We start from the raw sequence: 21,671 nt of genomic DNA on the forward strand, positions 1-21,671 counted from the left end.
AGATCTAACTCTAATAAAAAAACAGTTGAACTCCGCCACGTCGTGCGTGTCGTCAGTGTCCGTGGGCGAAGCAAAATATGTACTTACGACGGGAACATTCTGTTCCTTCTCCGGAAGCGGTCTTGTGCAAGGTCACTGGCTTGGAATGATACTAATAGGGGATTCTGTCAAGTCCGTGCACAGGGCTAACAATTCCTTTTTTTTTGAATTCACGTTTCAACACATCTATTTCGACTCTGCGAGTGATCAACGCTGACTGTGTTTGACATCACGCGGTTGTTAGGAACACCCTACTAAATTCCCAGGGCGGGCCATGATGATGCAGTTGTAATACGAAACCTACTGCATCGGAGGCAACGTCACCATCCCGAATAGGGTATTTCCAGTAAATCAGCAAGTTGGCACGCTTCTCCTTATAGGGACCTAAGGACGAAAGCCGAGAGACCAAAACCCTGATGGAAAACATGGTTACATATTTGATTACAGAATATAATAAAATCGGTGGGGCAAGTCCAAAACTGCCATGTCATCAATTGAGTCCAAAATAACACAGTGTGGCGTGGGAATTGAGACGTCATGAGGGTGGCATCTGCCGCTCGTCGTTAACAGTTAAGCTTCATAATTGGGTGGTGGCCCAGAAGGTGGAGAGTACTGGGGATTCCCACTAGGGGACGGCTGTTGGAGAGGTGAAAAAAATTTAACAGCAAGGTCAACCAAAGGAGCCGGCGTACGATATGGTGACGTACAGGGTGTGTAGGAGGTGGGTAGCTTACGCCACCTGCATTAGTTTCACTCCAGCCACCTGCCTTCGGGCCGGCAGGCTCAGGGTCTTGTGGATGAGACGATTGCACACTGTATGGGTTGTACGGTGGTTGGATGAGGATCCCCCACGTCGCCGAGCACGACGTTGGCGAATGTACAACATTACAGCGAGGAATATCAGGCATGCGATAGCTGTGGGAGGGGGGGGGGAGGGTCGACCTTGCTCGTGCGCCGGAGAGGAAAAGAAGAGAGATTTTGCTTACTGACGGATATTCCAATCGCGATGCGTACCCCGACGCTCACATAATTGTCGCACTGATATACCCTCCCAAGGCTTAGTACGATGAACGGGAGGACATGAAGGAACATTTCGCACAAGGACGATAAAAAGGACGGGTTCAGTGGCTTCATCAGATGACACGACGCCGCTCATAACTTACATATCTTCACAGTACCGTGCAGCTAGAGCAGTCCGCACGCAGACAGCAAGAAAGAGTGAGAGCACTACGATCATGGTCGAAGTGGAGGAAAAAACGATGTTTAGTAGCAAGGTTATGTTATTTGAGGCGTGTTGTTTTTTTTTGTGGGGGAGGGGAGGGGCTTAAAGGGAGGGCGGCGGAGATATTTGCAATGACCGAAGCTTTTTAAAAAATGTGGGAATGGAGGCAGTGCAAGCGGAGCCGCTAAAGTAAGACCAAAGCGTTGCCAAAGCGCCACGACCCTAGCCGAAGGAGGGCCATGCGGTTAAGCGCGCCTCGCTAATGCATCCCGAACTCGGCTGTCAAGACCTCACGTTCTCCGTCGGTCCAGCCGAACTCCCTCAGATCACCTTATAACTTACGCAAGGTTTAAACGCTACCATTATCCATACTTTGTGTCGGCTTTCTAGATCCGTTCGCCTGTTATAGCCTAGTTGCTCGTTGATTAATCACGGAATTCTATCTCTGCGCGTCTCCCGGTTAAGTATTTTATTGCGCACTGGTTTTGACGACGAATATGGCATGCAAAATATTTGATGCGCGTCTACTCGCATTATATTAATCGTTCTAATACCGGCGCTACGGCTACAATGCAGCGGAACGTCTACTTCCCACATGGATCGCTATGTCTAAGCCACGAGCAAAGGGGCTAACCTGGCCACATAAGGATGAATATATAGAGACATTGCCTTCGCGTTTAGAATATTCGTGCCCGAGTTCGCTGACCAATAAACTGCGAAGCGCGACTTTCAGCTGTAATCACACCCCACTCGTTGAGACATGTCATTGTTGCATAGCTAAGTGTCAAGAAAGGGGTCTCAGAGACCTGATCTCGAATGTTGGGGATAGGCTATGTAGAAGGTATGTTTCATAACATATAAATTGCGAAACACCACACCACTTATGGCTCAGTTATCAACCCACGAACGAAACATGCTCAGTGTGTATCAGAAAGTCTGAGTCGTTAAGCGGTAGCGATGACACGCGTGTAAGAATACAAACTGTTAGGGGGGGTCGCAGGGGGGGGAAAGGCAGTGGAACAAAGCAAAGTTAGAGCATTTGGATATTGTTATAGGGACTTCCGCGGAAGTTGTGAAGCGGGCGGTACGGCACGCCTGTCAATATAGAGAAGTGGTGAAATCATAACGAGACAGGTACCCGACTGGATCATGATAGGCGGGAGGTGGCCACCCGTTGCATTCCATCCCGGCTCGCCCCCCACACACACACGGCATCCCTCGGTTCTGGAGACGGATGAGACGGGTGGCCCCCCCCAGCCTGACGTCCAAAATAATGGATACCCGCTGCGAACCCAACGACTAATGGACAAGATCGAGAAGAGTATCATCTTATGGTAGGAGTAAGGAACGGTCCAAGCGTTTAGGACCGGAAGACAGGGACTACGTACCAGTGGCTTACATATAATAGCTTACATATATAGATAACAGAATTTGTTTTGCTTGGCGCGCGCGGGCATCGCCGAATTTTTCAAACATGGCATGCTTTGCGCCACTGAAGGCCGATGATGTGGATTGGGTTCGAGGGTTACTATATCCTTTGAAAATATCGCGCGTGCTGCTGACACAGTCTGCACGCATATTAAAGGTAAAGTCGACGCCCCCATATGCACATACCTCAAAACATGTACTTATTTTCGTGCCGACAATTCTATCCTCTCATATGGTACTCGTTGTGGCCTCATCCCTATATATACATACATGCATTGCGCACGGACGCACGATCTCCATGATTTCTTGACTACGCTGTCTTTGACCGTTGTCTAAATTCATCTGTAAATACTTTCTAGTGAAACCTCAGGGAGGAAAGAATTAAATGGAAGTTTTTAAGCCTTCAGCGTTGCTGCAATGATGGGCAATGATGGAGATCGTGCGTCCGTGCGCCATGTATATGTGGGACGACGGGCTTTACCTCTAATATTCCTCACAACGCAGACAAGCAACAAACATTCCTATAACGTAGGGATTTCGTAATCAGCTATAAGTATACCTCAGCGGCTACACTCGCGAGACCAGATGTATGCTAGAGGCAAAAACTGACGATCCTTGTGAACGTCCGTCTGTGCGTAATGAATCCATTGCGGAGCGGTAGCTCCCGCGCGACTGCACACGATTCTAGATATCAAAGTGGTCATTGATTGATCGCGGAGTTCATCCCCTCGCGTCTCTGTGTTACACTAGTTTGGAATGACGCGCAACAGTCGGTCACATAAAGGTCAAATCGAGATACAGCCTTGCATGGGTTGCAATACCCGTGCGCGAGTCACTGACCGGTTGCTGAGACATGGAACTATCAGTGGGTATATAAATCGTAAAATCATAACCACTGATGGTTCCAACCATCACTCATAAACGAAACACACCTGGCGTATCAGAATGTCTGTATGGATGGATACCTGGGGGAGGAAAATAAAAGGGCGGTGGAGCAAAAGAACGCCAAAACATGGTTTATTGGTTACCCGCAGTCTGAGTCGTGAGGGCAACGATAACACGCGTGTAGGATATAATCACGATGGAAAAAAATCAGGGGTGATATAAGAGGGAGTGCCATCAAACCGTGAGTCGTTCGTGGTCGCTTTCAGACTTGATGATTAGGGGGCGGTCCAGGAGGTGGAGGATATTGGTGATGTCCGCCAGGTGGAGGCTGAAAAAAGATAAATTAGCATGAGTCAAAACCGGGTGCGCAGCATGGACGCACTGGATGAGCGGGGGGTGGGTAGCTCACGCCAGTGCCGCCCGTTGTATTCCATCCTTCACCCCGCCCAAATTCTGGAGACGGGTTGTTGTATGGGTCCAAGTATGGTTGTTGGGTGAATACGACATTTCGTCGTGCATGACGATGGCGGTAATATAACACCCCCGCAAGGAGTAGTATGAACGCAGCAGCTATGGATGAGAGGAGACGGTTTGCGGGTTGCGTTGGTGAGAGAAGGTAGATCGTTTGCTTACTAACGGAAACTCCGATTGCGATGCGAGCTGCAGTGCTCAAGCCATTGTCGCATCGGTATACGTGTCCATAGCTTAATTCATGCAGAAGCAGAGGATGAGGATGGAATGGTTCAGCGTTTTATCGGAACGCAGGTGCGATAGCTTACAAATCCTTACAGTATGTACGTGCTAGTACACGCCGTGCACAGAGAACAAGGAAGAACAATGAGAGCACCACGGTCATTGCAAGCAAAAGGGAAAGCTCAAGTAATTGCTTGGCGGGCAATGGCACAATTTGAAATGCATTGGAGCAAACGTGGGAATGGATATGGATGATCTGCTTTTTCCAATATTTGTTTGGATATCTCTGGCGTTTGGGATTGGTTTTTCTTTTCTAAGCGCGTACGCTAGCTGGAAAGCGAGATTTCGGCAATAAATCCTCCTCACTCCCCTGCAGAATTCGAAGCCTCGTGTGTTGTGCAATCCTCTTGGCATCCTGGAATGATGCGGAAACTTCCGAACACTCAGGACATCCGCGTTCCCCAAGTCTAAGATGCCAGAATCTATGTTCACCACTCTATTCACCGCATGTCCAATGACGCTAACTCATTGCACCAATATGTTCTTGGTTATGATATCACCACTTTCGCACCCGTGCATCTCACATACAATACTGCAACCCGACACTCCTCTCGAAGGACAATCGAGGACACCCTGGAACACATGGATGCGGATTACGAATCCATTTATGAACTAAGTCAGAAGCTCAGCACAATCGAACATACTTTACGACGACGACGCGCCATACTTCACAATTTCCTTCAACCCGTGGCTGCCCTTCCTATGGAAGTTTTGCAACGAATCTTCCTGTATGCCGTTCGACCGAGAGAACATTTCGACGACTTGGAGTATTTCCTTTCTCCTATCACTCTTAGTGAAGTCTGCTCGACATGGAGACACACGGCCCAATCGTATCCTCCAATATGGACTGTTGTTCAATTGGAACCGTGCGAGCAGCGCTCCTATGCACCTTATGCCCGCTATTCTGGAAGTCTCTCTTTAGAGCTTCATCAGCAGAAACACAATTATGGCCTCCCAAGGATAGCCGGACTGGAAGGCGCTGATGTACGGGACCGGATAACTACACTATCTTTGCCACTGGATTCGTCAGATGATTGGTGGACCAAGTTCGGTCGTTATTTCTGGAAATATAAGGGAGTCCCAAACCATAAGTCCATTGAGCGCCTGGCTCTGCTCGCAAATAATGATGTGGAAGATTCTGCTTACAGCTACCCCCTGACATTCCTTCCATCGCTCCGTCATCTATTCCTTGAAACCATGTTCGTCCCGTTGTCCACCACCCAGCTGGCAAATCTCGTTACTCTTGTTGTCCGCTGTGTTAAAATTGATAGCTCAACGTTTACCGGGTTCATCGGTGCCTGCGACAGTATCCAGGAATTGACCCTAGACCTGGTGAACATCAAGTGCGACGAGGATGACGACATTGTCTCAATCCCATCTCTCCATACTCTTTCCGTTGTCCGTCCGATTGCAGGTTTTTTTGCCGGCTACAGGACGCCTCAACTCCAATATTTTACCCTGCGGGATAATTTGGAATTTCCTCAACCTGCGTACCTGCACACAGTGGAAGATTTTGTATGTCCACACCTCGATGACACCTCTTTTACCAAAGTACCCACTTGATCTCTGTTATAGATAGCAGACACGCCGACGATCAAGGTCGCTACCTTGGGGATCGGACCCCAACTCCTATCTCGTATTCTCGAAAGATTATGGCCTCATTCATCCCATTTAGAACATGACAATCTTCGTTATTTAACGGACCTCACCATTTCTGGGCATCGCAGATGGCCTCTTGATGACGTTAAACTTTTGATCAAAGCTCGCTTGGAAGGTCATCAAGCAGAGCTGAGACCGCTCCAGAGATTATCGGTACCACGCTTTATGTTCGAGGATGATGTGGATTGGGTTCGAAGTCGGGTGCAAGTGTTAGAACTGATTGATCGATATCGTTGATTGAACGGTACATGTGTTATAAATTCATCGAAACAAATGCATGGGAACATGTCTTCCCTCTCATCCTTTGCCACCATGTCCAGTGACTCCTATTCAAGACAGTCTAATCATACGGCTCGCACAGTCCCACTTTCTGCAGTGTTGGGGCCGCGGACTTGGCCTCGGCTGGACATTCTATCAGTCAATGAACAACTCTGGAATCCCGATGTTACTTCTGTGCACCTATCGCCTATGTTTCGTCGTTGTCTGCTTGCGGGGGACATGCTGTGTAAAGGGTGTATATTTATAGCATACAAGTCGCGAAACCCCCACATTTCTTCACCATCACTCTTGAACGAAACACGCCCCGGGTATCATGGATGTACCTGTCCCCTGCGGAACCCCAGGGGCAGGTAACCAAAAAGGCGAACATGATTTTTTGGAGTCTTAGTCGTGAGACAAGTGACAAGCGAGTAAAACTACAGAGAAACTTTCAGAAAAATTCAGGACATTGGCTATTGTTACAAGAAATCGGAGCTGAGGCAGCGTGAATGTGACATGGTCGTAATTAATATTAATCTCAACACAGTCGAAGCTAGTTACTGGCTCTGCTTTTTCCACCATTTGTTTGGATATCTCGCTGTTTGAGATTGATTTTTCTTTTCTTCTCCGTTATAAGCGCGTACGCTGGCTGGCAAGCGAGATTCCGGCAATAAATCCGCCTCACTCCCCTGCAGAATCTGAAGCCAATCCTCTTGGCATCTTGGAATGATGCGGAAACTTCCGAACGCTCTGAATCACCTTCACCAAGTCTAAGATGCCAGAATTTATGTTCACCACTCTTCTTCACCGCATGTCCAATGACGCTAACTCATTACATCAATATGTTTTTGATTATGATATTAGCACTTTCGCACCCGTCCATCTCACATACAATACTGCAACCCGACACTCCTCTCGAAGGACAATTGAGGACACCCTGGAACGCATGGATGCGGAGTACGAATCCATTTATGAACTAAGTCAGAAGCTCAGCACAATCGAACATACTTTACGACGACGGCGCGCCAGACTTCACAATTTCCTTCAACCCGTGGCTGCCCTTCCTATGGAAGTTTTGCAACGAATCTTCCTGGATGCCATTCAACCAAGAGAATATTTCGAGTTCGGATATCTTCCTTCTCCTATCACTCTTAGTGAAGTCTGCTCGACATGGAGACACGCAGCCCAATCGTATCCTCCAATATGGACCGTTGTTCGATTGGAACCGTGTGACCACCGTTCCTATTCATTTTATGCCCGCTGTTCTGGAAGTCTCTCTTTGGAGCTTCATCAGCGGAAACAAGATTATAATCGCACAAGGATAGCCGGACTGGAAGGCGCTGATGTACAGGACCGGATAACTGCACTATCTTTGCCACTGGATCAGACGGATGATTGGTATGCCCAGTTCGGTGATCATTTCTGGAAAAGTAAGGGAGTTCCAAACCCCGAGTCCATTGAGCGCCTGGCTCTGCTCGCAACTCATGGTGTGGATGGTTCTGCTTACAGCGACCCTCTGAGATACCTTCCATCGCTCCGTCACCTATCCCTTGACAACATTTTCGTCCCGTTGTCCACCACCCAGCTGGCAAATCTCGTTACTCTTGTTGTTCGCTATGTTGAAATTGATAGCTCAGAGTTTACTGAGTTCATCGAGGCCTGCGACAATATCCGGGAATTGACCCTAGACCAGGTGGACATCAAGTGCGACGAGGATGATGGCATTGTCTCAATCCCATCTCTCCATACTCTTTCCCTTATCCGTCCAAATGCAGGTTTTTTTGACGGCTACAGGGTGCCTCAACTCCAATATTTTACCCTGCGGGATGATATCCGGAGTTATTCACCCGCGTACCTGTGCATGGCAGAGAATTTTGTATGTCCACACCTCTCTTTGACCAAAGTGCCCACCACATTTCTGTTATAGATAGCGGACACGCCAACGATCAAGGTCGCTTCCTTGAAAATCGGACCCCAACCCCTATCTTGTATTCTCGAAAGATTATGGCCTCATTCATCCCATCTAGAACATGACAATCTCCGTCATTTAACGGACCTCACCATTTCTGGGCATCCCAAATGGCCTCTTGATGACGTTAAACCTTTGATCAAAGCTCGCTTGGAAGGTCATCAAGCAGAGCTGAGACCGCTCCAGAGATTATCGGTACCACGCTTTATGTTTGAGGATGATGTGGATTGGGTTCGAAGTCGGGTGCCAGTGTTAGAACTGACTGATCGATAAAAGTGCATTGAACGGGTACATGCTATAAATTCATCGAAACAAATGCATGGAACATGTCTTCACTCTCATCCTTTGCTACCATGTCCAGTAACCCCTATTCAAGACAGGCTGATCAGACGGCTCGCACAGTCCCACTTTCTGCAGTGTTGGGGCCGCGGAGTCAGCCCCGGTTGGACATTCTATTAGTCCATGAACAACTCTGGAATTCCGATGTTACTTCTGTGCACCTATCGCCTATGTTTCGTCGTTGTCTGCTTGCGGGGACATGCTGTGTAATGGGTGTATATTTATAGCATATAAATCGTGAAACCCCCACATTTCTTCACCATCACTCTTGAACGAAACACGCTCCGGGTATCATGGATGTACCTGTCCCCCTGCGGAACCCCAGGGGCAGGTAACCAACGTGGTTTATTGGAGTCTGAGTCTCAACACAGTCGAAGCTAGTTACTCTGCCTTTTCCAATGTTTGTTTGGATATCTCTGATGTTTGAGATTGGTTTTTCTTTTCTTCTCAGTTCTAAGCGCGTACGCTGGCTGGCAAGCGAGATTTCGGCAATAAATCCGCCTCACTCCCCTGCAGAATCTGAAGCCTCGTGCGTGCAATCCTCTTGGCATCTTGGAATGATGCGGAAACTTCCGAACGCTCAAGCGTTCCCCAAGTCCAAGAACCCAGAATTAATGTTCACCACCCTACTTCACCGCATGTCCAATGACGCTAACTCATTACATCAATATGTTCTTGATTATGATGTTAGCACTTTCGCACCCGTCCATCTCACATACAATACTGCAACCCGACACTCCTCTCGAAGGACAATCGAGGACGCCCTGGAACACATGGATGCGGATTACGAATCCATTCATGCACCAAGTCAGAAGCTCAGCACAATCGAACATACTCTACGACGACGGCGCGCCAGGCTTCACAATTTCCTTCAACCCGTGGCTGCCCTTCCTATGGAAGTTTTGCAACGAATCTTCCTGGATGCCGTTCAACCAAGAGAATATTTCGAGTTCAAATATCTTCCTTCTCCTGTCACTCTTAGTGAAGTCTGCTCTACATGGAGACACGCGGCCCAATCGTATCCTCCAATATGGACCGTTATTCGATTGGAACCGTGCGAGCACCGTTCCTATGCACCTTATGCCCGCTGTTCTGGAAGTCTTTCTTTGGAGCTTCATCAGCGGAAACAATCTTATAATCGCCCAAGGATAGCCGGACTGGAAGGCGCTGATGTACAGGACCGGATAACTGCACTATCCTTGCCACTGGATCGGTCAGATGAGTGGCATGCCCCGTTCGGTGATTTCTGGAAAAGCAAGAGGGTTCCAAACCACGAGTCCATTGAGCGCCTGGCTCTGCACGCAAATTACGATGTGGAATATTCTGGTTACAGCTACCCTCTGGCATTCTTTCCATCGCTCCGTCACCTATCCCTTGAAAACATTTTCGTCCAGGTCCAGTTGTCCACCACCCAGCTGGAAAATCTCGTTACTCTTGTTGTCTGCTGTGTTCAAATTGATAGCTCAGAGTTTACTGAGTTCGTCAAGGCCTGCGTCAATATCCAGGAATTGACCCTAGACCAGGTGCATATCAACCGCGACGAGGATGACGGCATTGTCTCAATCCCATCTCTCCATACTCTCTCCCTTATCTATCCAAATGCAGGGTTTTTTGCCTGCTACAGGGTGCCTCGCCTCCAATATTTTACCCTGCAGGATGATATCCGGAGTTATCCATCTGAGTACTTGTGCATGGTGGAGAATTTTGTATGCCCACACCTCGATGACTCCTCTTTTACCAAAGTACCCACCTCTCTGTTATAGATATCGGACACGCTGACGATCAAGGTCGCTACCTTGGAGATCGGACCCCAACCCCTATCTCGTATCCTCAAAAGATTATGGCCCCATCCATCCCATCTAGAACATGAAAATATCCATTATTTAACGGACCTCACTGTTTCTGGGCATCCTGAATGGCCTCTAGAGGATATTAAACTTTTGATCAAAGCTCGCTTGGAAGGTCATCAAGCAGAGCTGAGACCGATCCAGAGATTATCGGTACCACGCTTTATGTTTGAGGATGATGTGGATTGGGTTCATCGAAACAAATGCATGGGAACATGTCTTCACTCTCATCCTTTGCCACCATGTCCAGTAACCCCTATTCAAGACAGGCTGATCAGACGACTCGCAGTCCCACTTTCTGTAGTGGGCTCGATGTTACCTCTGTGCACCTGTCGCCTATAAATACTGGGTTTCGTCGTTGTCTGCTTGCGGGGACATGGTACATTTAGAGCATATAAATCGCGAAACCCTCGCATTTCTCCACCATCACTCTTGAACGAAACATGCCCCGGGTATCATGGATGTACCCGTCTCCTGCGGAACCCCAGGGACAGGTAACCAAAAAGGCGAACATGGTTTATTGGAGTCTGGGTCGTGAGACAAGTGACACGCGAGTAAAAATACAGAGCGACCGGGGTCAAAAGGCAGTGGAGCAGAAATTTTCAGAAATTTTCAAGACATTGGCTATTGTTACAAGAAGTTGGAGCTGAGGCAAGACCGCAATGACACGCATGTGAAAATACATAGTGATGGAGGGGAGGGAGGTGGGCTCAATCATAAGAATGCCAAAAATCGAGGTGGCAGACCGCCGGTTCGCTGTGATTGCTTCAGACCTGATTATTACGGAACAGTTCAGGGGATGGATGGTACTGGTAGTCTCCGCCAGGGGGAGACTGTGTTAGTTAAATTAGGGTTGCGTCAAAAAAACCGGGTACGTAGCACGATCAGAACTAGTGGGGACGCACTGGATGGGCAGGAGGTGGGAATCTTACGCCGCCCGTCATGCTCCATCCCTCACTCCCAGGAGCCTTTGGACTTCCTGGTCCAGATTCTAGGGATGCATAAGGTGGGAAAATATATGAGTTGTGTGGGTTGGACGGAGGTGGCGGGGCGTATATGATCGCTTGCTGCGCATTGCGTTCGGCGCGACAACACTTGACTACTCCGTAGACTATTGCGATCACAATGATTACGAGCCCAAAAACTATGGATGAGAAGAGTGTGATCTTGGTGATGCATTGTGGAGGGAAGGGCCTTGCTTACAGGAGCCAATTACGACTCCGACGAACTCCCCAGTGCTCAAACCAGTGTCCAAAATCCCGTTGCTGCAGTTCCCCCAGCTTGGTTCAGGATTCGGGTAGGGCAGGGGAGGAACGGTTCAGTGCTTTTCGGAACACAGGGGCTGTTCATAACAGCTTACAAATCACAATATGTATCCGCTAGTACAATCCGTGCACAGACAACAAGGATGAATAAGAGCACGTCGACCATTGCAAGCGCAAGCAAGGGGGAAAGATCGGATAACGATTGGCGCACGAATTTGAAATGCTGTGGCGGGGCGGTGCAGGCGCTCAACTAAGGGATTCAGTAAGTGGCTTGTCTTTTACCACACCTCAAGTCTGTTATAGATAGTGAGAATGCGGGTGATCAAGGATCAAAGCCACTGCCTTCAAAAGTAGAATGGAAGCCCTCAAAAGATTATGGTCTCATTCGTCCTGTCTGAGTCCCCAGTTTCATGGACTCGCCATTTCTGTCTGAAGGCATCTTGAACGGCCTCTGTGCTATCGGCTCAGGGTCTTGTGGACGAAACGGGCCATATGGTGGCTGGATGAGACTCCCGCCACGTCACCGGGGCGAATGAATAACGGGAATAGCAGGAACGCAACAGCTATCGATGGATGAAAGGGATCACCTCGTTGGTGCGTCAGGGAAGGGAGTGGGACGTGGCTGCTTACTGACGGACATTCCGACGATACGTATTCCGATGCTTCGAGCCTATGTACATTCCTAGAGAAGGGAAGAACAGGGAGGTAATTCGTGTGGACGGCTAGGCGCTTCAACGGAAGACAAAAAATTGCTTTACAGTCACACATTTCCCCAGTATCGTGCCGCTATTACAGTGGACCGCTCGCAGACAGCAGAAAATTGCAAGATTATTGCGGAGAAAAGCCAAAGGAAATGATTAGTTAGCGCGAAGCCTGAGTAAGTTGAACGATGACCAAGTTATTGGGACCAGGGTGATTACGCAACATATCTTCTGTGTGCGCCTTTTTTGTTCACCTCATTTGGAAGATGCAGCTGGTTGTCGCCTCGCCTGAATAGAGACTGAAGTGGTCGTTGATCTGTCACGGAGCATTTACTCCTCCGGGATTCCATCCCTGCGTGTCTCCTGGATCCCAATACAGTGTGCACTGGGTTGGAACTACAACTATTCATGCACATTTCGGCGCTACAGGCTACGGCTGCAATGCAGCGGACATTTACCTTAGCCATCAGGAAGGAGCTAACCACGACCACATAAAGATCAAGGACCAATTTGAGACAGCCCCAAAATTGGAATATCCATGCACGAGTCGCTGACCAATAGACTCTGAAGTGCAACCTTTGGACTGTGGTTAAAGTTCAATTGCTGAGACGTGGTAGTTGTCAGAAATCTCGAAATGAATATAGGGAGTATACATCATGTAAGGCCCAAAACTCCATGCCACTGGTGGCCCAGCCATCTGAATTAGCTCCGAACGAAACACGCCCAGTGTTTTATATACCTAGAACACGGATACACCGTGAACCTGGGGACAGGAAGCTAACCAGCAGTAGAGCCAAAAGAATGCCGGAACGTAGTTCACTGTTACACGAAGTCTGAGTCGTGAGGCCAGAGGCAACGACACACGTGCGAAAATATAAATTGGTTGGGGGAGAATGCGGTAGAGCAACATAAAATGTCAGAACAGCACCATTTGTTGCAGGAAGTCTGAGGAGCGAGCAGTAACGACACGCACGAAACAATGATGCCAAAATCAGGTGATATGGGAGTGAGTCCACAAGACGGCAACCGCCATGTAATTAATATTTATATTGCTTGATGTAATAAGCGGGTCTTGAATGCGTAAACTGAATGCTCGTGTTCCAAAATCCTTATCTTGATTTGTAAGCCAACTTTCCGCATTTGTTTTTGTAACTTCCGTATCCTGTCCTCGCTTTAAAAGCTCCCCTTCCCAATAACTTCCCCTGCCCATCATGCCATGCTCCTTTCTTCATTACCCATTCTCTCTTTCACAGCCTTGTTCAACATTTCCCTAATGTCTGTGGCCAATGATGTCATCACCCATTGCACGGTCATTAGCGGTCAGTTTGACTCAGTACCCACGAGGTTTTGAGCTGTGAAACAGATGAGCTTATGTGCGAGCCTCCTGTTCTTTCGCGCGAACTTGTGCTAATAAACATTGCATTGCTGGTTCGGGAGGATGTGTAGGATTTACAGACGGACTCATGCATGGATTTTTTTGGGGTTATGTTCGCTGGGCGCTTATGTTACTTGTGGATTGTCTACCAAAGTCCAAAAGAAAAGCCTAGTACCCTGCCCGTCGGTGTAGGTCCCAATCAGGGAGGGTCAGGAAGCCGGGCGGATTTTTACCAATAAGGCATGATAATGTCGCGCTCCCCAGGCTTGAGGCTCTTCGAACACAGGCCATCCTGGGAAGGACGCACTGCAGTTTGAACTTTTAAACAATCCTCATGAAAAAGGCATCCTGTTGCGCATTCAAACCCACCTCGAGTTAAACCAATCAGGGCCCAGCCCTGAACGGATTCGCTCACGCAGTCACCATGGACGACACTCAATTTTCATCCCCAACGCCACTCTTGTCGTTTCAAATCAAGCTGAGGGCCTTGGGAGTTGTCTTGTTGCAAATGCATGAATTCGCCACAGCGTACACGGGTAGAGCACTCGTTCAAGAGGAGATACCAATGTACCCCAGCGCGCAGTGACACAAGTTTGGCTAACCGCCGCACTGCTGAAAAAGAAGAAAGGCCAGGGGAATTTGCAGGGGGATTTGAGACAGCACTGTAACTCACAATGCTGAATTCAATCTGGCCTTCCTCCATGGACGTCAGATGAGAGAACCGATAAGAGTAGCGGGTAATGCCGCAACAGGCGGGGTCCATCAGTTATCAGGGTAGGGAGCGGCAACTGACACGCAAATAAAAATACAGAGCGGCCGGGGTAAAAAGTGGAGCAGAAATTTTCAGGACATTGGCTATTGTTACAAGAAGTCGGAGCTGAGGCAGGCGGCAATGACATGCATGTGAAAATACATAGTGAGGAGGAGGGAGGTGAGCTCAATCATAAAAATGCCAAAAATCGAGGTGGCAGACCGCCGGTTCGCTGTGATTGCTTCAGACTTGATTAGTACGAGACAGTTCAGGGGATGGATGATACTGGTAATCTCCGCCAGGGGGAGACTGTGTTAGTTAAATTAGGGTTGCGTCAAAAAAACCGGGTACGTAGCACGATCAGAACTAGTGGGGACGCACTGGATGGGCAGGAGGTGGGAAGCTTACGCCGCCCGTCGTGTTCCATCCCTCACTCCCAGGAGCCCTTGGACTTCCTGGTCCAGATTCTAGGGATGCATAAGGTGGGAAAATATATGAGTTGTGTGGGTTGGACGGAGGCGGCGGGGCGTATATGATCGCTTGCTGCGCATTGCGATCGGGGCGACAACACTTGACTACTGCGTAGACTATTGCGATCACAATGATTACGAGCCCAACAACTATGGACGAGAAGAGTGTGATCTTGGTGGTACATTGCGGAGGGAAGGGCCTTGCTTACAAGAGCCAATTCCGATTGCGATGAACTCCCCAGTGCTCAAACCCAAACCACTGTCATCGCAGTATCCCCAGCTTGGTTCAGATGAGGGTTCGGGTAGGGCAGGGGAGGAACGGTTCAGTGCTTTTCGGAACACAGGGACAGCTCATAATAGCTTACAGATCACAATATGCATCCACTAGTGCAATCTGTGTACCGACAACAAGGAAGAATGAGAGCACGTCGACCATTGTCGCAAGCAAAGGGGAAAGATCGGATAACGATCTGGCCCACGAATTTGAAATGCTGTTGCGGGGCGGTGCGGGCGCTCAAGTGAGGGATTCAGTAAGTGACTTGTCTTTTACCACACCTCAAGATAGTGAAAATGCCAGTGATCAAGGATCAAGGCCACTGCCTTCAAAAGATTATGGTATCATCTGAGTCGCGACAATCTCCCTGGTTTCATGGACTCACCATTCTGTCTGAAGGCATCTTCAACGGCATCTGTGCTACCGGTTCATGGTCTTGTGGACGAAACGGGCCGAATGGTGGCTGGATGAGACTCCCGCCACGTCACCGGGAACGGCATTGGTGAATGAATAGCGGGCCCACAACAGCTATGGATGGATGAAAGGGGTCGCCTCATTCGTGCGTCAGGGAAGGGAGAGGGACGTGGCTGCTTACTGACGGACATTCCGACGATGCGTATTCCGATGCTTCGAGCCTATGTACATTCCTAGAGAAGGGCATAACATGAAGGTGATTCGTGTGGACGACTCGGTGCATCAACGGAAAACAAAAAAGCTACACATTTACATTTACAGTCTTACAGTATCGTGCCGCTACTACAGTGGACCGCTCGCAGACAGCAGAAAATAGTGAGATCATTGCGGAGAAAAGCCAAAGGAAATGATCAGTTAGCGGAAAGCCCGAGTAAGTTGAACGATGACTAAGTCATTGGGACCACGGTGATTAGGCAACACATCCTCTGTGGCCGCCTTTTTATTCGCCTCATTTGGAAGACGTAGCTGGTTATCGCCTCGCTTACGGAGCTCGGGAGCGGCCAGGTCAAAGTTTTTGAAACTGAGAATCGACAATTGTACAATTATGCCAGTCGAACCTGCCACTGATCCCTGGTCGGCCCATTTTGCTTCCGCGGACACTTGCGTGGGCTCTTGGGCTCTGGCGCATGGCGTCTATTCCTGTGCGCGTTCTTAAGCTTTAGCCATACCAGCCAGCCAGTCATTCGTCTATGTCTTGATTTCTTTTAATTCTGGAGGCAGACCGTTCCAAGTGTTACCACCGGTATTCATTCAATTGAGCTCGCTTTGGATCTCGCTGCGCTGTGGGCTCCAGTGCACGGCATCTATTCTCGTCTCATCAAACATCCAGCTGAACTGGGCTACCATCATACTGTCAAGTGTAGTATTGGGCTCCTCTGATTGTCGCTGACAATCTCACGCCACTGGGCCGGGCCGCCACTGCTCCAAAGTCTTTAAAATCCCACTTATGGTCTTGGCCATCATTCTCTATCGTCTCCATGCCGCGTAATAATAACCCAAATGGAAAAAATCAGTATGGCCCCGTCTGTAAGTAGGTGTTGCTTCATACCACCACCCTCATGATCAACTTTTCTCCAGCCCGAGCCTCAGATGCGCGCCTTGCTGAAGCACTAGGGAGGTACCATAGGGAGCTCATCACAAACCCCACGACTATCAAGGAGCTGCTGGGGGCTGAACCTGAACCTATTCATATGAGGTGCGTATTCACGTTTCTGGGATCCATAATGCCTAGACCATTTGCAGTACCCGAACAATCCGGCGTCGAATGAAGGAATTAGGCCTTTCAGCTTCCCGTACTACGGCAAAGGAAATACACCCTATCCGTGAGACGCAACTTGTGCTGGACCAGATGGACAAGGACCCAAACATGCGGAGAGGGGTTAGATCAACGCGTGCAAAGATTGCAATGGAAACAGGAGTCCATCTGAGAGGGTGAGTATTATTTCCCTTCTACATCTTCGCTTTGGCTAAACCAAATACTCAGAGAGCGCGTAAGGGAAATCATGCAACAGTATGAGCCTGAAGGATTTGAAAAGCGAGAACCCCGTGGTAAGAAGATCAAACGACACCCTATTATCAGTGTTGGTCCTGGTGCGGAATGGAGTGGCGATGGCCATGACAAGCTGAAGAAAATAGGCTTCTCAATATACGGGATACGCGATGTCGCAACAGGGAAATGGTTGAAGCTTAAGTTATTGCCTGATAACCGCTTGAAAGAGGCGATTGCATATGTCTATCTTGAGTTGATTGAAGAGATCGGTGGTATGCACATCGCTATTATTGCTCCACTATTTCTCAGTACCCTTCACCATAGGAATGCCAGTTCAATCAACGACAGACCATGGATCGGAGACAACGCTTATGTGTGCATATGCTCACGCTTTACGGTATGTGGTCTTGTGAATCCTTGCGTTCAAGATAACATCTCCATGCCTGCTAAGGGAGTTTTTCTATCCTGAACTGGATGGAAATGAGATTCCAGTTCATCGCTTTACATCTAGTACCCGGAATATTGTGATCGAACGGGGATGGCTTCGGCTGCGTGAGGAATTTGGTGATAATATGGTCTTAGTGTTTAGACAAGGGGAAGAGGAAGGGATATACAATCCGGAAAACCTGGAGCACTAGTAAGTAGATCGACATGCCACCCATCATAATCTGCCATTGAATTACCACTTATTCTAGTAATTTGTGCCGGTGGCTCTGGTCATCTTTCTTGGCTTGGGGACTGGAGAAATGGCGTTTAGAGCAAAATGCCTTTAGGGTTCGCAAACTCAAGAACAAGCCTGGCCCTTCAGGTGTCTCTGCAAATATCGCATATGCACTTCCGGGGACTTTTGGCATGAAAGATGTGCTTTTGCGAGATATTGACGTTGAAATTGTCCGTCGGAAAAAGGAACAGCTTTCCCAGGATTCTCTTCATTTTGTGCCTCCAGAATACGCAGAAAGGGCCAAGGAAGTTTATAACTCCTTGAATGTCCGAGAGCTCTCAATTCACAATGTGTGGGATATCTTTCGCAAGATGTTGTCTATGATGTAGAACTACTCTTCTCTTCTCATCCAAGCATTGCAACCCCAAGACTCATAAATATGGAACAGGATGAATATGACATAAGTAGTTTGCGTATCTACTAATCCTCATCCTCTTCATTGGTATCCCCAAATTTTGCGCTAGAGTCTAGCCCATTCTTTCCACTGCCATCGTCGCTTTCCGAGTCAGCATCCAAACCAATGAGAGTACAAATCTTATTACATTTATGTCTGCTGAGATAGTCATTCATTGCCCGGACTCCTTCATCAAAATATCCCAGTCCGGAATTCGTGCCATCCGACCTAAAGGCTTGATTACAAACCGTAGGCCAACATAATTGGATAAAACTTGCCTGAACTCGGATGAGTGCCCTTGAGGATCAAAAAGCATCCAGCAACTGACGTCAGCGGAGTCACTCCAGATACCTAATTTGTGGAAATAAATATTGTTTTTTTGAAGTTACGGGAGCTCCGCACACCTTGAAGGTCGGTGATCAAGAATTTTCCTCCAGACATCCTGTAGGTATAATGTTGAAATGCATCCATAGTGTTTTGCTCAGATGGACGTAGTGATGGCTCAACATCACCAGCGGATCCAGTGAACTTTTGGAATCCTCGTGATTGGGGTGGGTGAGGCAGGAATTTGGTAGCAAGAAATGTGTCATATGGAAGAACGGGTTCCAACGAAATGGATGGCGCTTTTCCGACTAGAGTCCCTATGAACATTCCATCGGTGTTAAACCGAATGTCTATTGGTTGCAGTCTGTTGGCTATTGCACAATTGGAACGAGCATCATGTATACTTACTAACGAAATTATTGCGTCTAATTGTGCGGTCTTGAACAGCCTTATTCATACAGTCCATGAAGCTTATGGCAAACTGTTGAGCCAATCCTGTGATACGAAGCTCACATTCCAGGTAGTACTTGACCTCATTTTCTGTGTGCTTTGATTGCTTTGGGATGCAAAGCGCTAAACTATGTTCACCTTCCCGACCCTACGTGGATTCTTAAGTACTGATCACGGAATTCCAGATGAGCACAACACTTACATATATGGCGATTTTTGAGAACCCATCCCCAATGTACCCAGATCCATAAAAAGGTTTACCAGCTTTTGCCAATTCCAGACCATCACGCCAGTCTTCTGTGACTAAGACCTCCACTGTGTCAGGAACATCCTCGATTTTGATAAGCTCACACTCCGAGCTCAATATGCGCTTCTTGACTGTTATCGGTATCATTTTCCCTTCGAAAGTTGAGTAGGATTTGACTTCACTCGGGCGTGATATGACATCGAGTAAGTCAATTTTGGGGTTTACCCATGGCATACTCTTGTAGAGTGGCTCGGATGCACGGCGCAGACGTTTCGATCTCAAATCTAGATAGGACGGTGAGTAATATACAGACAAGAAACCGTGAAAGTAATACTCGCCACTCTCCTCCGATTCCTCCAAGATAAAGCTCTTCCGTTTCCTACTTTTTTTTGGAGATGGAGGGACCTGAAGTATGAATATATGCGTGAGATTGGAGAGAAAGCACTACCCTGAAACTTACAAGCTCACTCAAGTCATAGCAGATGCGCAAAGTAATCTGCCGCTCCTTGACATCCTCTGGGCTAATGTGGTCCGTGAGAGCAAGGTGATTAAATAACTCAGCAATGGTTTTCCCGCTCCACTCGGACATTGGGAGTATTGCATATCGGGGTCGTTTACCATTTACATGCCAATAGAATGTGAGGATATCGCTATGAATGGTAAATATGAACACCAAAATGACGGAATGGAATAATTCTACTCACTTTTTGACCTCCGGCAATAAAGGATATAACTTGCGATGACTCCGACGAAACTCAGAAAGGAGAGCTGCCTCCACTGCAGGCATAAGAGCCTTGTTCTCATATGTTTCATGGAGTCGCAAAGGGTTGAGCTGTGGACAGCATATTGGCAATAAGTAAATTAAACTCGACTATGGGTCATACCTGCACCATTTTATTCTTCTCAGTACGAAAACCAAGAACATCCACCCTAATTGTTTGCCCTTTGACTGTGGCAATTCTCTGTTGATATGCTGCACGGTAACTTTGGTTTGACTGTCTTTCAGCTACAGCGCGCTGAAGGGCTTCATTTTGTGATCGACCTTTTGCAAGGCGCTGGTTTGAGACACTTTGATGATGGTGCTGGACCCGCATGTCGAGTCCAGTAAGAATGTCGTCGAGCGGCAGTGTTGGTATGCTATCAGCTGGAGCCTGAGTGGTTGTGGGGAGTGGTGGAGGATGTGATGGTACGGAAGGAATACTACGGGAAGGTCGTATATTGAAATGGGCTAGCGTCCCAGTGATGACTGGATCCCTGAATATGCGTTCCGGAGTCCCATGTTTCGCTAGAAAGGTCATATGAGAGTGTATGAGGCTGGATGGAAGGAATGGGCATACATAAATAATCAATGCAAGGAGGGCATACAATAATTTCTCCTCGTCGAAAGTATACGCCACAAACTCGGCATTGCGAATTTCGTCGGGCCTTTACTTCCTGTAAGCCTACATTATATCTGTCAGAAGGGGTCAGGACGGCATACCTCTACCTCCTTGATATTTTCTGCGTCCTCAGGCAAGGCATCAAGAGCGATGCATATTGCGCAGTCGTTGTTAGGTTCCTTGAGGGGGAAGTCCTTCCCACAGCCATTGCAGACATTGAGCAACATGATATGCCACTGAAAAACGGCCTACAACTGGACTGAAGGCCTCTTATATAGCTTAGAACCTTATGAAAGGTTGACTGCTGAGTGGCGTGTGGCGAATCAATGGTGACATTAGATTTTCATGATGTGTGCATCGGTTGGTGGCCCGGCCCAGTGGCGTGAGATTGTCAGAGACAATCAGAGGAGCCCAATACTACACTTGACAGTATGATGGTAGCGCAGTTCAGCTGGATGTTTGATGAGATGAGAATAGACGCCGTGCACTGGAGCCCACAGCGCAGCGAGATCCAAAGCGAGCTCAATTGAATGAATACCGGTGGTAACACTTGGAACGGTCTGCCTCCAGAATTAAAAGAAATCAAGACATAGACGAATGACTGGCTGGCTGGTATGGCTAAAGCTTAAGAACGCGCACAGGAATAGACGCCATGCGCCAGAGCCCAAGAGCCCACGCAAGTGTCCGCGGAAGCAAAATGGGCCGACCAGGGATCAGTGGCTCAACTGGCATAATTGTACAATTGTCGATTCTCAGTTTCAAAAACTTTGACCTGGCCGCTCCCGAGCTCCGTACTCGCTTGAACAGAGGTTGAAGTGGTCGCTGATCTATCACGGAGCATTTGCGCCACCGGGATTCTATCCCTGGATCCCAGTACAGTGTGCACTGGTTTGGAACTACAACAGCACATGTCTATTCGTGCTCAACTCGGTTGTCCTAACCGGCACTACAGGTTACA

At 48.2% G+C, this 21,671-nt stretch overlaps 9 protein-coding genes across 9 annotated transcripts; 5 read left to right on the plus strand and 4 right to left on the minus strand.

The window, feature by feature from the left end:
• Positions 1-2,075: 2,075 nt before the first annotated feature.
• On the minus strand, positions 2,076-2,753 carry EI90DRAFT_3061644 (uncharacterized protein; the record flags this gene model as incomplete). Its single annotated transcript, XM_039060576.1, has 2 exons — positions 2,650-2,753; positions 2,076-2,589 (listed from the first exon to the last, which is right to left on the minus strand). A coding segment is annotated over exon 2 (230 nt), but the record flags the coding sequence as incomplete, so codon positions are not given.
• Positions 2,754-3,836: 1,083 nt separating this feature from the next.
• EI90DRAFT_3017039 (uncharacterized protein) lies at positions 3,837-4,430 on the minus strand (the record flags this gene model as incomplete). The annotated part of the gene is made up of 4 exons (XM_039057067.1): positions 3,837-3,902; positions 3,957-4,144; positions 4,208-4,278; positions 4,354-4,430. The coding sequence occupies 4 exons, from the start codon at positions 4,428-4,430 to the stop codon at positions 3,837-3,839; spliced, it is 402 nt and encodes a 133-aa protein (XP_038915042.1).
• Positions 4,431-4,689: 259 nt separating this feature from the next.
• On the plus strand, positions 4,690-6,376 carry EI90DRAFT_1337524 (uncharacterized protein). Its single transcript, XM_039051691.1, has 4 exons — positions 4,690-5,842; positions 5,903-5,926; positions 6,003-6,230; positions 6,307-6,376. Exons 1-3 carry the CDS (start codon positions 4,775-4,777, stop codon positions 6,024-6,026), a joined length of 1,116 nt encoding a protein of 371 aa, XP_038915043.1. The 5' UTR covers positions 4,690-4,774; the 3' UTR covers positions 6,027-6,230; positions 6,307-6,376.
• Positions 6,377-7,078: 702 nt separating this feature from the next.
• On the plus strand, positions 7,079-8,768 carry EI90DRAFT_3061651 (uncharacterized protein). Its single transcript, XM_039060577.1, has 2 exons — positions 7,079-8,120; positions 8,172-8,768. The coding sequence occupies exons 1-2, from the start codon at positions 7,191-7,193 to the stop codon at positions 8,484-8,486; spliced, it is 1,245 nt and encodes a 414-aa protein (XP_038915044.1). The 5' UTR covers positions 7,079-7,190; the 3' UTR covers positions 8,487-8,768.
• Positions 8,769-9,213: 445 nt separating this feature from the next.
• On the plus strand, positions 9,214-10,592 carry EI90DRAFT_3061654 (uncharacterized protein; the record flags this gene model as incomplete). The annotated part of the gene is made up of 2 exons (XM_039060578.1): positions 9,214-10,258; positions 10,316-10,592. Coding segments are annotated over exons 1-2 (1,210 nt in total), but the record flags the coding sequence as incomplete, so codon positions are not given.
• Positions 10,593-10,740: 148 nt separating this feature from the next.
• EI90DRAFT_1337514 (uncharacterized protein) lies at positions 10,741-12,298 on the minus strand. The gene is made up of 7 exons (XM_039051690.1): positions 12,295-12,298; positions 12,085-12,227; positions 11,952-12,028; positions 11,760-11,887; positions 11,603-11,679; positions 11,305-11,543; positions 10,741-11,232 (listed from the first exon to the last, which is right to left on the minus strand). The coding sequence occupies exons 4-7, from the start codon at positions 11,828-11,830 to the stop codon at positions 11,167-11,169; spliced, it is 453 nt and encodes a 150-aa protein (XP_038915046.1). The 5' UTR covers positions 11,831-11,887; positions 11,952-12,028; positions 12,085-12,227; positions 12,295-12,298; the 3' UTR covers positions 10,741-11,166.
• A 2,256-nt stretch (positions 12,299-14,554) lies between these two features.
• EI90DRAFT_3289996 (uncharacterized protein) lies at positions 14,555-15,741 on the plus strand (the record flags this gene model as incomplete). Its single annotated transcript, XM_039067199.1, has 7 exons — positions 14,555-14,671; positions 14,759-14,804; positions 14,847-14,973; positions 15,078-15,140; positions 15,233-15,282; positions 15,350-15,491; positions 15,523-15,741. The coding sequence occupies exons 1-7, from the start codon at positions 14,638-14,640 to the stop codon at positions 15,739-15,741; spliced, it is 681 nt and encodes a 226-aa protein (XP_038915047.1). The 5' UTR covers positions 14,555-14,637.
• A 565-nt stretch (positions 15,742-16,306) lies between these two features.
• On the plus strand, positions 16,307-18,431 carry EI90DRAFT_3061677 (uncharacterized protein). Its single transcript, XM_039060579.1, has 7 exons — positions 16,307-16,735; positions 16,787-16,904; positions 16,952-17,140; positions 17,193-17,470; positions 17,523-17,595; positions 17,650-17,835; positions 17,894-18,431. Exons 1-7 carry the CDS (start codon positions 16,687-16,689, stop codon positions 18,246-18,248), a joined length of 1,248 nt encoding a protein of 415 aa, XP_038915048.1. The 5' UTR covers positions 16,307-16,686; the 3' UTR covers positions 18,249-18,431.
• EI90DRAFT_1337814 (kinase-like domain-containing protein) lies at positions 18,294-19,736 on the minus strand. Its single transcript, XM_039051692.1, has 6 exons — positions 19,673-19,736; positions 19,290-19,618; positions 19,046-19,235; positions 18,718-18,987; positions 18,592-18,664; positions 18,294-18,541 (listed from the first exon to the last, which is right to left on the minus strand). Exons 2-6 carry the CDS (start codon positions 19,566-19,568, stop codon positions 18,340-18,342), a joined length of 1,014 nt encoding a protein of 337 aa, XP_038915049.1. The 5' UTR covers positions 19,569-19,618; positions 19,673-19,736; the 3' UTR covers positions 18,294-18,339.
• Between the last annotated feature and the right edge of the window lie 1,935 nt (positions 19,737-21,671).

The sequence above is a fragment of the Cantharellus anzutake genome (assembly GCF_015039405.1).
Source record: "Cantharellus anzutake strain C23 chromosome Unknown EI90scaffold_30, whole genome shotgun sequence".
NCBI classification, from domain to species: domain Eukaryota; kingdom Fungi; phylum Basidiomycota; class Agaricomycetes; order Cantharellales; family Hydnaceae; genus Cantharellus; species Cantharellus anzutake.